Source organism: Delphinapterus leucas, chromosome 2 (genome assembly GCF_059928025.1).
Source record: "Delphinapterus leucas isolate spDelLeu-1000000601 "Yukka" chromosome 2, BTC_Dleu_Yukka2, whole genome shotgun sequence".
Classification (NCBI taxonomy): Eukaryota; Metazoa; Chordata; class Mammalia; order Artiodactyla; family Monodontidae; genus Delphinapterus; species Delphinapterus leucas.
Genome location: NC_143130.1, coordinates 20465027 through 20477999, shown reverse-complemented (window position 1 = coordinate 20477999; position 12973 = coordinate 20465027). Strand labels below are relative to the sequence as shown.

The following is a 12973-nucleotide window of genomic DNA, read 5'->3' as shown; positions in this document are numbered from 1 at the left end:
ACCCCGTCACAGACAATCATGTCTCCCACCTGCTCTCTTAAGGCCCATTTATTTTCCAGAAAGTCACCTGCTTTTCCGTAAGTGCCCTTTCTCCCCCTTACCACCCTCACCCCTGCCTTGACTAGGTTGGGTGGAGAGACCCCAAGCTAACCCTCCCTTTGAGTGACTGATCACCGGATACCACGTGAATGCAGGACGCACGTGTTAATGACCTTCCAGTTGCTTTTCTCCCGTTGGTCTGTCCTTTGTCAGTCCAATCTACAGGGCCTGGGTGGAGAACCTAGAGGGCAGAAGGAAGAAGAATTTTTTTTCCTCCCCTGCAATACCAGGGTGTCTGATTTGACAGCTATGGCTATCTCCCAGCTCTCAAAGCTATTTTAAAAATCCTGTAAGCAACATAAGCACCTGAAAGACTTGAAGTTTTAAAACCCTTTGAGACACTGGGTCTAAGTTTCTTTAACTTTTCAAACTAAATATTAAAATATAAAAACTATATCAAAGTGCTTACTGTGTTAGGCAAAACTGCTATGAAGAAAAGACTTAATAGTGGCAAAATAGTTAGTCATGTACATGTAGTTAAAGCAAAATCAGTCTCCACACCATGAAGATCCTCACCAAATGTTTTTTATAAATATACTTAGCCTATTTTATGAATGTTATTTCATATTTTATCCTTATTTCACTATTTATCTTTTATTAAAAGATAAATTTGAAAGAGTAAAATTGTACGGTGGCAAAATGACTCTGAATTATATTTTCCTACTTGAAAAACTAACAGATCTACATTTTCTAACGGGAGAAGACTGAAAATAACACCTTATCACTATTAACAATGGCTGATTAAATCAAATAAAGGGCAGGTGATGTGGTTCTAAATACAGAACTACTGGAAATTAGTAAAACATATACAACTGTGATACATATAAAGTCACGTAGGCAAACGCTACGCAGTATCTGCTCAGTTAGAAATGAACTAGCTTTAGAAAAATCAGAGATGCCATCTGAAAAAAGCACATGAAAGACACAAAACAAAATATACTTATTTAGCATGTTAAAAACAATCACATCAAAAGAAGTGTACAGATAAAAAAGTCATAGGTGACATAAGAAAATAGTGTGTGTGCATATATTTCTTGCATATATATATATATATATATATATATATAAATCTACAGTATTTACCACTGTTGATATATATATATATTTTGGAACAGCTCTGATGCTGCTATCATAAACTAAATTGTACAGCTTGGTTTATTACAAGTCACAGAATCATGGTTTAAAATTGGAATTCACATCCCCAGCTACAATTTTATATACATTTATTTCTAAGCTTCCACATGATCTGAACCAGGAGCCTGGTGGATCGGAGTTTCCGTGCAGTGTTTGGCTGCTAATACACTGCATTTGTTTTGCCATTTAATAACATCATTACCAAGTTGATTAAAATTATATTAGGCTCATTATATACATAAAAATATTGTCACATTCACTAGCTAAACAAATGTTACTCTCATTTTAAAAGACATACTTCTGTACCTTGAAAGCTTACAGCCCCAACTTGCAACAAGAAGAACCATCAATGTTAGGTTTTCTATTCCCTATTGTTCAAATAGGATCAAAGTAATGTTGAAAACAAGCTCTCCAGTGAAACCCGAAGGCATACTTTCTTAGAGTGCCCAAAACTTGGTCAGTGTTTTGGTCATTGTAGTGTAACAGAAGATTTTGAAAGACATTGCTGATTTGTTACCATGAACCTGAATTTTTCACTGAAACAAACAACAAAAAAAAAGATTTTTGAAAGTATGAAAGTCACGCTATTTAAAAAAAAACAACAAAAAACCCACCAAAATCTGAGGTTCCTAGTAATAATTAGGATCATTTTTTACAATTTTACACAGCGATAATTTAACAGCCTACGAGCAGCAATATTCACTGACTACATTCTTTAAAGAAGAGGGCCAGGAAAAGATCATGTAAATGCCACCCCGGGGCCCTTTGCGGGGAGACTCCACAGTAATTTAAGGGGCAGAAGTAAGAAGTAACCATATTGTTAATCTTGCTTTCAAATGAATGTAAAGGAATTTGTTCTGCTGCCCCGTGTGAGTGCTTGATGATCAGTAACTTGCAGCTTCTCCTGCTGGCATCCGCCGGAGGGCTGTGTGTACACTTCCTGGGCATCTGGCAAGGAACACTCTGCTCTGAGCTTTGCGAGGGTCAGACCAGAAAAAAAGGGCACAGACGCACGAAAGCTGATCTCTTGGTGAACACGGATACATTGCGCACTGCACCTTTGGTCATAAAATTAAACTGCCCCGATTTTAAGCACCATTAAGTGGCTAGCCTTTCTCTCCAATGTCTTTAATCTTCAGATTGAAAACTGAATGAGCCATTGAACGAGAAAGCTGAGCATTCCGTGAGATGCTGAATTAAGCCAGGGCAAACCCTCAACTCAGTTTAGGACCTGGGTAAAAAATATAAGGGGGAAAAAAAACATGACCAAAAGACAAGGTAGGGAAAAGAAGTAGAATAAATTATTCCCAGGATCTAGATGAAAAGTAGTTGTTGTTTTTTTTTTAACATTTCTTTAGTTCTGTGTTCAAACGTGTATGCGTAGATGCATATAGTATCTATTAAAAGACACGTACACTACACATAGCCTTAAAAATATCTATTCTACAGTTTTTCAGTGCTTTGTATCATTACTCAAAATAGAATGGACTAACAGAGTACAAATATTCAGATTTTGGAGAAAGATATAAATGAAACTGTGCGTGCATCCCTAAATACTATTGCTATGTTTCCAGGTTAAATTCTTTTTAACAGGTTCAGTGATGATGCAAGTTAAAAGCTCATCTTAAGCAGCATCTAGGTGGGGATGAAATCACTCCCATGTATTCTTATCACTGACATACACGAGAATTGTGCGAGTTGTTCACAACTCTATAAAATACTGCTTTGGCAATTATCAACATAGCAATGTAGGTTTCATATGGTTTCTATTCTCTCGTTTGCAGCAAGTACAGATCAATTCTCACAGCAATACTGATTCCTGGATAGAGAGTCCATCCCGATTCCTGTAGTGATATACTGGAGGCGAGGGCCCTGAATACTGATACCCAGATGAACTGGCATCTTCCAGAGCTGGGGAAGTTCGATACCGCACCGGACTATCTACTGAAACTGCAGGGAGGGTGTGGTCCTGATAGGGGACGTGTTGAAAGGTGGGGTATTTGGGTAAACTGCTTAAGTGGCTACGGTTGGCATCACGAGTCCACGACTGTCCGTGCATCTCCGGTCTCAATGCGTAACCAACTTCCGACCATTTTCCGTTATTATCTGGCAAACATTCCACTGGAGGAAGGAGGAATTTCCCTTTCTTTGGTGACCCTGAATTGCCCGAATATCCTGCAGCACCAATATCAACAGGGAGAACTTCTATTCGACTGGACGGCTGGACCAGAGGAGTTGGGCGGCTGTAAGATTTCTCTGGAGAAACATCAGTCGAAAGAGTAGAACCGTAAGGTCTCCGGGAAGGATTCACTGGTGTCCCGTGGGGAAACGGTGGAGACACAAAGCTGCTGTTAGCAGCAGGGATGCGCTTTGGAGAACTGCCCTGGTAAGTGGGGGGGTCACTGTAAGATGGGGGGTGTGCTGCCCCTCGATCCTCCCCGTCTAACTGGGATGGATATTTTGCATAACTCGGAGGCTGTAATTTAAATGTAAACGTGTTTGGGGCTCTGGATGGACTGGAGCTGGGCTCAGCGTGCCTCCTTGGGCTGTGAGGGTAGGCCGCGCCCCTGGGGCTCTGGGAGCGCGCCCTCTCCAGCGCCTGCTCCAGGGCCGCACTGGCTCCATCCCCGGGTACATTGTCATACTGCGAGGCTGTGGAGCCACGCTTCCCTTCGTCCGCATCCAGCACCTTCACCTTCTGCCTGACGCTGGGGGCCCACGGATCAGCGGAACCGGGGACGGTGACTCTCGGCGTGGGGTGTGCAGCCCGACTTCGGCCTTCAATGACATACTTGGCAGTTTTCTCAATAGCTGAGATATCTGACGGCTTATTCCATTTGGGCACAAACTCCTTCCTGATGTGTGAAGTGGCGTTGCTATTCTGGTTAGCGGCTGCGTGGTTATACTGCCTGGAATTGTCCTGTGGACCCGATGGAAGTCTCCTTTGAAAATCCACCTCATCTTTAAGCTTTTTACTCTCCTCGTCCACCGACTTCCGCCGCAGCTGCCGCACCCTCTCGGGGGTACCTGTTCTACTTTGATGGGGAGGGGAATGCTCGTGGGCTTTGTAAGGTGACGAGCCGCTCTCTCTCCTGCCGTCCAGATGCGGACTTGACCTGCCCACACTTCTCTGTCCGTTGCTCAGGTGACTGACGCCAGCTGATTGAGATTCAGGGGGAAGTTGTCCCAAAGGTTTCTTTGGAAATTCATCCTCTTTACCTAAAGGGAAAGATCAATTCATAAGTGACATAAGTGCATGAATAAACGGTATCAAATATAAGAACTATATCATGAATAACTGCTTACTTTTCATGTGTGCACTCAAGCACATGCATATACATACACAGACACACAGAATTTTAGTGGCTTAGGAGAAGCATTTTTTAGAGAGATTCATACTAAGGCATACCAAAACTCAAAGTCTTATTACGCAATGTGCAGATGGGAAAATTTTATAACCTTATGAGTAAGGATCATACAGTTGTGTAACATATGATTCTTATATTTTGTTAAGATAGTTACCTGCTTTACCATGAATGAGAAGCTGATATTCTCATTTCTATTCCTAAAACAATCCTGCAGGTCAGTAGTTCAGTGTCTCACCGTTACATTCCTTCCACTTAAGCATACCTCAACTAAAACAGTTTTGGAATCTCAGTAAAATGGTTCCTAACAACCTCAAGCAGGTCTGCCAAGTTTAAAAGTTAACTGATGACCAACTGTGGTCTCCAAGTTATCCCCAAGTAGCTTATTATTATTCTCTCAGTACCTTCCACCATATACAAAGAAACGGCATTCTCTATTTCCAAATTACTACTCTAAGAGGGTCCTACTTTAAATGCAAAAAAAAGGGAAAAAGAATAAAAAAGAAAGAGAAAATCATATTACTTTTGATTTTAAATTTTAAATAACTAACATGGGAAAATTAATGAGGAATTAAAGGAACATGCAATAAGATGGGCATTTTGTAAAGTGTTTAAAATGATCCACAATATGGACTCCACTAAATACCATCCTGAAAAAAACAACAGACTCCACTTGTAAAAATTCCAAAGCTTAAGACGTATGTTTTTTATGTCTTCTATTACTACAAAACCGTATATTCTCACTTAAAAATAAGTCATTGTACTCTTCAAATGCCCCGCCACCCACCCACCTAACAAATGTTTCCTGAGGAAGGCCATGAGTCCACCAGCTGTGAGCAGGCGGACGCCGCCTCATTTTTATGTAGCTTACGGTCTAGGTGATGATAATTGTATTATTTACCCACATACCATAATTTTCTTTAAGATGTTAAAATAATTCAATGAGCTTTTCTTTGGGAGAGGAGGGAGTAGAGAATGATGGCAATACGATATCCTTCAAATAGTTAAGCTACCAGAATAAGAATTATTGAGCTAAAGATACTTTATGCTTTTCTGATTCAGTGGTCTTGGCATAATCAACATGGTTCTTGCATCTTTCTGTAATAAAGACGTTTTATGATATATGGACAGACTATTTTAAGCGATAACCCAAACTTGAAAATGCTTGTCATTGAGAAAAGCTTTGTTTATGAATGTTGCATGTAAAATAGTCTGGAGCATTCCAGTTCAGCCTGACTAGCCTCATATGAAATATCTGGAATTGAGGTGAGAAAGTTGACTCAAATGCAGCCCTAGTCCAGAATATTCACAAGTAGTCATTCAGCCTGTCAGGTTAAAAACGAACAATAAGGGGCTTCCCTGGTGGTGCAGTGGTTGAGAGTCCGCCTGCCGGTGCGGGGGACGCGGGTTCGTGCCCCGGTCCGGGAGAATCCCGCATGCCACGGAGTGGCTGGGCCCGTGGGCCATGGCCACTGGGCCTGCGCGTCCGGAGCCTGTGCTCCACGGCGGGGGAGGCCACGGCAGTGAGAGGCCCGCATACCGCAAAAAAACAAAAAAAACGAACAATAAAAATAAAATTAAAATCTATCTGGTGTCCCCCAAGTTTTTATCAGCTCTACAAGTAGCTATCCATTCAGTCCCAAGGAAACATATGAATTCCTTCTTTCCTGTAAGAAAATAACCGCAACAAACACAAATTATCTGGAAGATATGATAGAAAAACCGAATGCAGGAATTTTCTTTTCGCCTCCACTCTGACAACTCTCTAAGCGCACAACACAGTAATTGGACTGGCCGATTGATATTCCATCAGATAATAACATCAGCCTTTTCAGGTTGGTGTGTAGAAAACCTGATGGAAAACATAACCATTAAAAAGAAAAGGAAAACAGTGGCTCCTGGAGAGAGTGCTAATTCATGCCTGCAAGATGCACGTTACAGGGACAGACAGGATCAGCTGTAGAGATCCTCACGCTGAGCCCTCCATGCCGTCCCACGTCCCCACCACTCGATGGCTCCCGGCAGCCTGCAGAGAGCCGCCAACACTCTACTTCCCATGAAATCATTCTAAATGTTTCTAAAAATTCTCCACAGCGGTATTAAAAAAACAAAAAAAGAAGAACAGATTTCAAGCTGCCCGGCTGCTGCAGGTTGCACGCCTTCTCCCTAGAACACCATCGATCAGCGGAAGCCTCACCTGCTTCTCTCGGCCCAGACCCTGCGTTGGGGTTTCAGTCTTTATCAATTCACAAGTCACGAAAACAGTTGCTTGAAATTAGGTTTTTCGAGGGTTAGCTATCTGCTATGGTTTGAATGTCTGTGTCCTCCTAAAATCCATGTTGAAACTCCCCAGCGTCACCTCCATGTAATGGTGTTTGGAGATGGGGTTTGGGAGGTAATCAGGTCACAGGGTACAGCCTCGTGATGGGATTAGTGCTCACACCCTTTCCACAGTGGAGTAATGGACGGGGCCACCAAGAGAGGTGGGGTTTCCTGGGTTTTTCCTCCCCCAAACCTCGGGGACTGCAGCCACGGGTCCCTCTGAGTTGTGGTCGACAGTGGGGTGAGGAGTGGCCCTGGCAGAGCAGGAGGAATGCCCAGCTGGAGAGGCAGTAGTCAGACAGGGGGTTCTGGACCCCACGCGGGCAACCCACCTCCTTCTGCTGTCACGCCTGCCCAAATGCACCAGAGGGGGTGACACTGAAGAGGGAAGGAAAGGCCGGTACCTGATTAATGTGAGTGACGTGCTGGGCAGGGCCTGGCACGTGTAGCCCTGGGACAGAGCCACATGCCCTGTGTCCTCTGAGGTGGACGGGGCACCAGAGCAGGGGGCGAGAATAAACGTTTACTTTTTCTCTTCCTCAGCAAGGTCTGTGTCTAAAAACCACTTCCTTGTTATGAGCTGAACCGTGCCCCCTCAGAATTCCTATGTTGAAGCCCTAATCCCCCGAACCTCAGAAGGTGACTGCATTTGGAGATAAGGCGTTTACAGAGGGGACTAAGGTTAAATGAGGTCAGTGGAGTGGGCCTCTCATCCAACATGACAGGTGACCGTATAAGAAGAGGCGATGTGGACAGAGACACACACAGAGGGAGGACCACGTGAAGACACAGTGAGAAGGTAGCACCTGAAGCCAAGCGGAGAAGAAACCAACCCTGCCCTCACCTTGATCTTGGACTTCCAGCCTCCAGAATCATGAGAAAATCAATTCTGTTGTTTGAGCCACTGTCTGTGGCGCTTTTGTTGTAGCAGCGCGCACGGACTAAGACACTACCCTTCGGTCTACATCCTAAACCTCAAAACTGATTTGCTTTCACTAAACACAGATTTTATGGATTGCTTTTCCTGTTAGTGAAAAGCCACATATTTCATTATTTATGATCATCTGCTTGTATGGTTCTAGGACATTTGCAACGTCGACAATGTAATGAAACCAACTACAGTCGTTAAAACTTATTTTAGGGGCTTCCCTGGTGGCGCAGTGGCTGGGAGTCCGCCTGCCGATGCAGAGGACACAGGTTCGTGCCCCGGTCCGGGAAGATCCCACATGCCGCGGAGCGGCTGGGCCTGTGAGCCATGGCCGCTGGGCCTGCGCGTCCGGAGCCTGTGCTCCACGGCGGGGGAGGCCACGGCAGTGAGAGGCCCGTGTACCGCAAAAAAAAAAAAAAAAAAATTTTTACAAAACCAGGTCAAAAAGACAACTGAACACAATAAGTGTGGAGGGTGGACACAGGCAGTAACAGACCCACAGGGGTAACTCGAGTTCCGTTACTTCACAGATTCTTGTGATTTCCTATGGAAATGCAGACATTCAGCTGTAGCTACTTACTGATGCTGATAAAGATAAAGGGCATCTTTGTAAGTGTGGTACCCAGAATTTAAGCAATATTCTAGGTTTGGAGTAACTGAAATGCAGTACAGTGGGGTTTAATAAGGGGCTGATGCAATGGAAGAAATTTTTTAAGAACACTTTACAGTGGTGGTGGGAGGGAGAACGTGAGGGGGAAGAGGTACTAGGGGAGAAAACTGAACATCACGTCCTGTTCCTGTATTCTATTGTCCATAGACTTCCATCCTGAAATCCTTTGGATACATAAAAGGCCCATATCAGTAAAGACTAATAGGACACAGGGTAAAAGGCAGGATTACAAAAATAAGGCACATATTTCTCAGGAGAAGGAATAAAAAAGTGAGAAGGAAGTAATGGACTGATGTGGTAATTTCATGCCTGTAACAAAATGGAAAGGTACGTGTCATCCATACAAGGGAGTTTTAATTTTTCAATATAATGGGTAAGAAAAGTACTCACCTTACACTTAACACTACTTTATATTCAAGTCAATACACGAATTTCTCTAAGGAAGAGACATTAATATTCTATGCATCTACACATTATATTAGAATTAAAAGAAAATTTTAGCATGTTCCATTTACTTAATGGTCAAGAGGCCAAAATCCACACCGGGAAAAAAAAAATCTGTGACTGTTCTAAAATATCAAAAAAGCAGCTTCTTAAAGTTCTTTCATGGTAGCCCATAATACATTTCCCTTTCACCTTAGCAGAAGACAACCTACTTAAAGTGCAGTCCTACTTATTTTGCAGACCTTCCTATAGCATCTAAAATATTAACAGAATTACCGGTAAGGTTTTGACAAAATGTCCACTCATTCAAATGTAATTAATCTGAATTAGAGTAACGATATACCATTCAAATAGTACCAAAACATAACGGTTATAAATACCCAAGATCTACGTAGCTAGGAAACTAGATATAGCAGGGTTTGGAGAGAAAAAAAAATAATCCAGTGCAGACAAAAGGACATTGCGTCTAATTAATTTCTGAATGTCAATCTCTCACTAGGAACTAGGATTCTGTAAGAGGTGCATGGTGAATACCTCGGCTGTACAAAGACATTTAGAGGATATGGCCTCTTTGCCCCCATAAAGATTATCAATAAGCATGGAAGAAAGGAAAGTAATTTGAAAAAGGCAGTAGACAAGGATATAAGAAGGAGCTTTCTAAAATGGAAGTGCTTAAGAAACCTAATTCCTCCCAATTCTAAGGACAGTAATGCAAGTTAGGCAAGGAGGCCTTGCTTGGTAAGGGTAAGCTTGTTCCCCGCTGCCAGGGCCGGGCCGCAGTGCTGGGAACAGTGCCAGGCTACACCTACTGTCCATAGTGACCTGGGACCGGGGAGCAGGGTAGGGCCACCAACAGTTGCTGACTGATGACACACGGACTCTGCCACGTCCAGTTTATTCCTGTAAGTGACCCAACCCCTCTGAACAGCGCAGCTCCTCAGTGATTCAAGAGCGAGCAAATGTGCACTTGCTGTTGGCATCTCTAAGGGTCCTCAGGGCCACCATGACCATGGGAAGGGCTGTCTCTCAAGAGGAGTGAGAAGAGGGTGGGAAGGAGGGACCAGAGGGGAAAAGAGAGAAAGAGGGGAGAGGAGGAGGGGAGGGAGAGGACGGGAGACAGAAGGGAGGAGCGTGGAGGGCAGCAGGGCCGGGGGGGCCCACGGTGGAGCATCGCCCCCCCACCCCCGAGGCCGCTGGGGCCCGCCGTGTCTGAGCAGGGACCTGCTCCTGTTTCTCAAAAACTGAGCAAGGCCGAGTCTCGGCAACCACAGCACCAAAACCCAAGGGCCCTGCGCCTGGGGGAGCTGACCTCTGTGTGTAAGTACAAAATCAAGAAAAAAATCTACCCAACCTCGTTGCAAGGCGGTTCTTCCGTGAAGATTAGTTATTCAACTTTCCCTGAGCTGAAGCCGTACCAGGCAGACCCTCCAAGAAGTACATATGCCATCGTCATATTTTCATATGCTAATAAATATCCCCTGCCCTTTCCCACAAAAGTAGATCCAAATAAGCATTAAAGATTCTTGTACAATCTCTTCATAGATTCACCTTAACCTCCTCGAACTACCTGTCCCCCAAAACACACACCGCTATACTTGGCCTTTGTTTGGTTTAAGTATCTCCTTTCACCCCTAAGCAACTGAGTGTAACTAAAAGATTCAAGCATAACTGATGTCAAAAGAGATAGCTATAAAGAGGCAGTAAGTACTAATATTTATTATCCACACTTTCCCCTGAAAACCAGGAGTTTAAACGACATTTTTCACTAGCGCTCCGTTACGTGAGTGGTGAGCATTTTTATGCCAGTGCCAACAATCAGGCTACTCTGCTCAAAAAAAAAAAAAAAAGGAACTACAGCTTGATATAGCTCAGGATAAACGCAAAAATGCTTATTATTTTTTCTTAAATAACTTTTTTCCTTGAAAAAAAAAAAAAAGAAAAGCCACCGAAAAGAATACTCCTAAGCATCCCTAAAGAAATACGGGAGGGTCTCAAGCCCCTTTGGGCAGGTCCATCTCTGATCTTACTCAGGTCTCTGTCACCACCCAGTGGACACCACACGCAACTACAAGTCTCACAGACTGCCTCCGAACACATGAGCAGCTTTCTTCGCCCAAGGATACGTAATTACAGGAAAGTGCTCTCAATGCTCTTCCCTGTGAGCAACTTTCTACTTTTAAATTTCAACAACAGAATACATGTACTCTGACTGTTCTAACGGTTTTCAGTGATAAATGGTGGGGAGCACTGTCAGGAAAATTCTTCTGGGACAGAATCATCTTATTCCTTTTTCCAGATTAAATATTAAGTCCATTTGAGGTTTCAAATATTGTCACAAAATTACTGATTTCAAATTTATATCTGAAAAACAGAGCAGTTTCATTTCTGTTTAATGTACTATAAGCCAGAAGAATATACAATTCGAACACTATTACAGCTTTCAACAAGGTGATCAAAAGAAATACAGTATGCTTTCAAAATTATAGCTATGATAGTTTCAAAAAATCCAAAAAACTTATTGTAGTTAGGCTCATAGGCTGGACTTCCTTTCTAGCAGATTAAACTTGAAAGATAAGGGAAGCTGAAAGGACATAATCATTTAACACATTTATTTTTATAAACCTATTTTAATGCCACATAAATTAAATAGATCTTTGTGAAATAATTTTTAAAACCTGTACTGTGTGTTTCCTAGGGTTTCAAGTCACAAACACAGTACAAACTGCTGTGCATGTGTAACATCAGTTTCCACTATACAAACAAACAGAAGTGAAAACGCACTCAAACCCTCAAAAATTGAGACAGAACACATAACTAAACTGACTTGTCTGTGTGTGCAATCGAGATGCAGAAAGATTCCATCACCTCCAAAACTGCCTCCCGCTAACCTTTTGTAGACGATAGGTTTTTATATCCTAAAAAATACATTATAGCTTCATTTGTTCATTAAAAAATATCGACTGAATGCCTACTCTATGCCAGGCACTGCCCTAGGTGCTGGCGACACGAAGACACGGTCACGGTCCTCCAGGAACTTACTGTCTAGTGCAGACATCAAACTAACTGGCACGGGGGTGACGCCCAGCGAGTGTGGGGACAGATGCACACACGGGGCAGGCACGTTTCCAGCACAAAATACCGGTGACCAAACTCTGCGGCTTTGGGGAGGTGGGGGACTGGCAGAGTCTTCAGGAAGGAGACAAGGCTTAAGCCAAGCCGTGTGCACTCAGCAGGGTGGACTGGGTCAGAGGCCCGGGTGGTGCGGGGCCCCCTCACCACGTTCCCCCCTAACCGCCAGCATGAGCAGAGCAACATCAACCAGTGTTCCCGTTGTTATTTATCCACCCCTCTCCTTTTATCCCCACACTACTCTCCATCCCCTTTCTACCATTTCCTAGTAAAGGATCTTACGAACGACTGCTACCAGGTTTCCTCATGTGTAAAATGAGGACTAGTACTTTTTCTTAGAGTTATTTTAAGGATTAAATGAGACAGTGCATGTGGTATGTGGCAGAGAGCAAGCATTCAATACATACTAGCTGCTAGTTAGATGCTAAATCATCCCATTCCATTACACAGGTTTTGAGATTTTATTCTCGTGTTCAAATAGTTCTATTATATACATATATTTTTTTCTTTACGTGTCTTTTACTAAAACTTGCCTTAAACTCTTTTTAAAAGTAGGCAAGACATTTAAAAATAAATGTTGAAATAGCAAGAATATAGTTAATAACTGCTGTTCCAAATGCATTCCCTGCTACAGGAAAGAATTAGTAGAAAAGGGACATCATCACACTGCACCAGGGAGGGGTGACCTTCCAGAGCACAGGTGATGGTCTCACAGGGCCCAGGCCCACACTCCATTATTGCTGTGACGGCTTGTTTTCTAGTGAATCCTGAAGACCCAGAACAAACCTCGGAGAACACGGATTAGACCCCTTGCAATTAAATAACTAAAAGCAGAGCATCTTGGTTTTTAGCAAAGGTGTGTTCTTAAAACTTCTTTCTACT

General features: G+C 43.1%; 1 protein-coding gene across 12 annotated transcripts in view; it reads right to left on the bottom strand.

Moving 5' to 3' along the window:
• The window catches only part of USP6NL (USP6 N-terminal like), a 208228-nt gene that overhangs the window by 20459 nt on the left and 174796 nt on the right, over positions 1-12973 (bottom strand). For all 12 annotated transcript variants that reach the window (XM_022580293.3, XM_089906509.1, XM_089906504.1 and 9 more), the window contains one exon: positions 202-4452. In XM_022580293.3, the coding sequence (XP_022436001.1) occupies positions 3035-4452 (1418 nt within the window). In that variant the 3' untranslated portion in view covers positions 202-3034. The remainder of the gene's footprint in view (positions 1-201; positions 4453-12973) is intronic.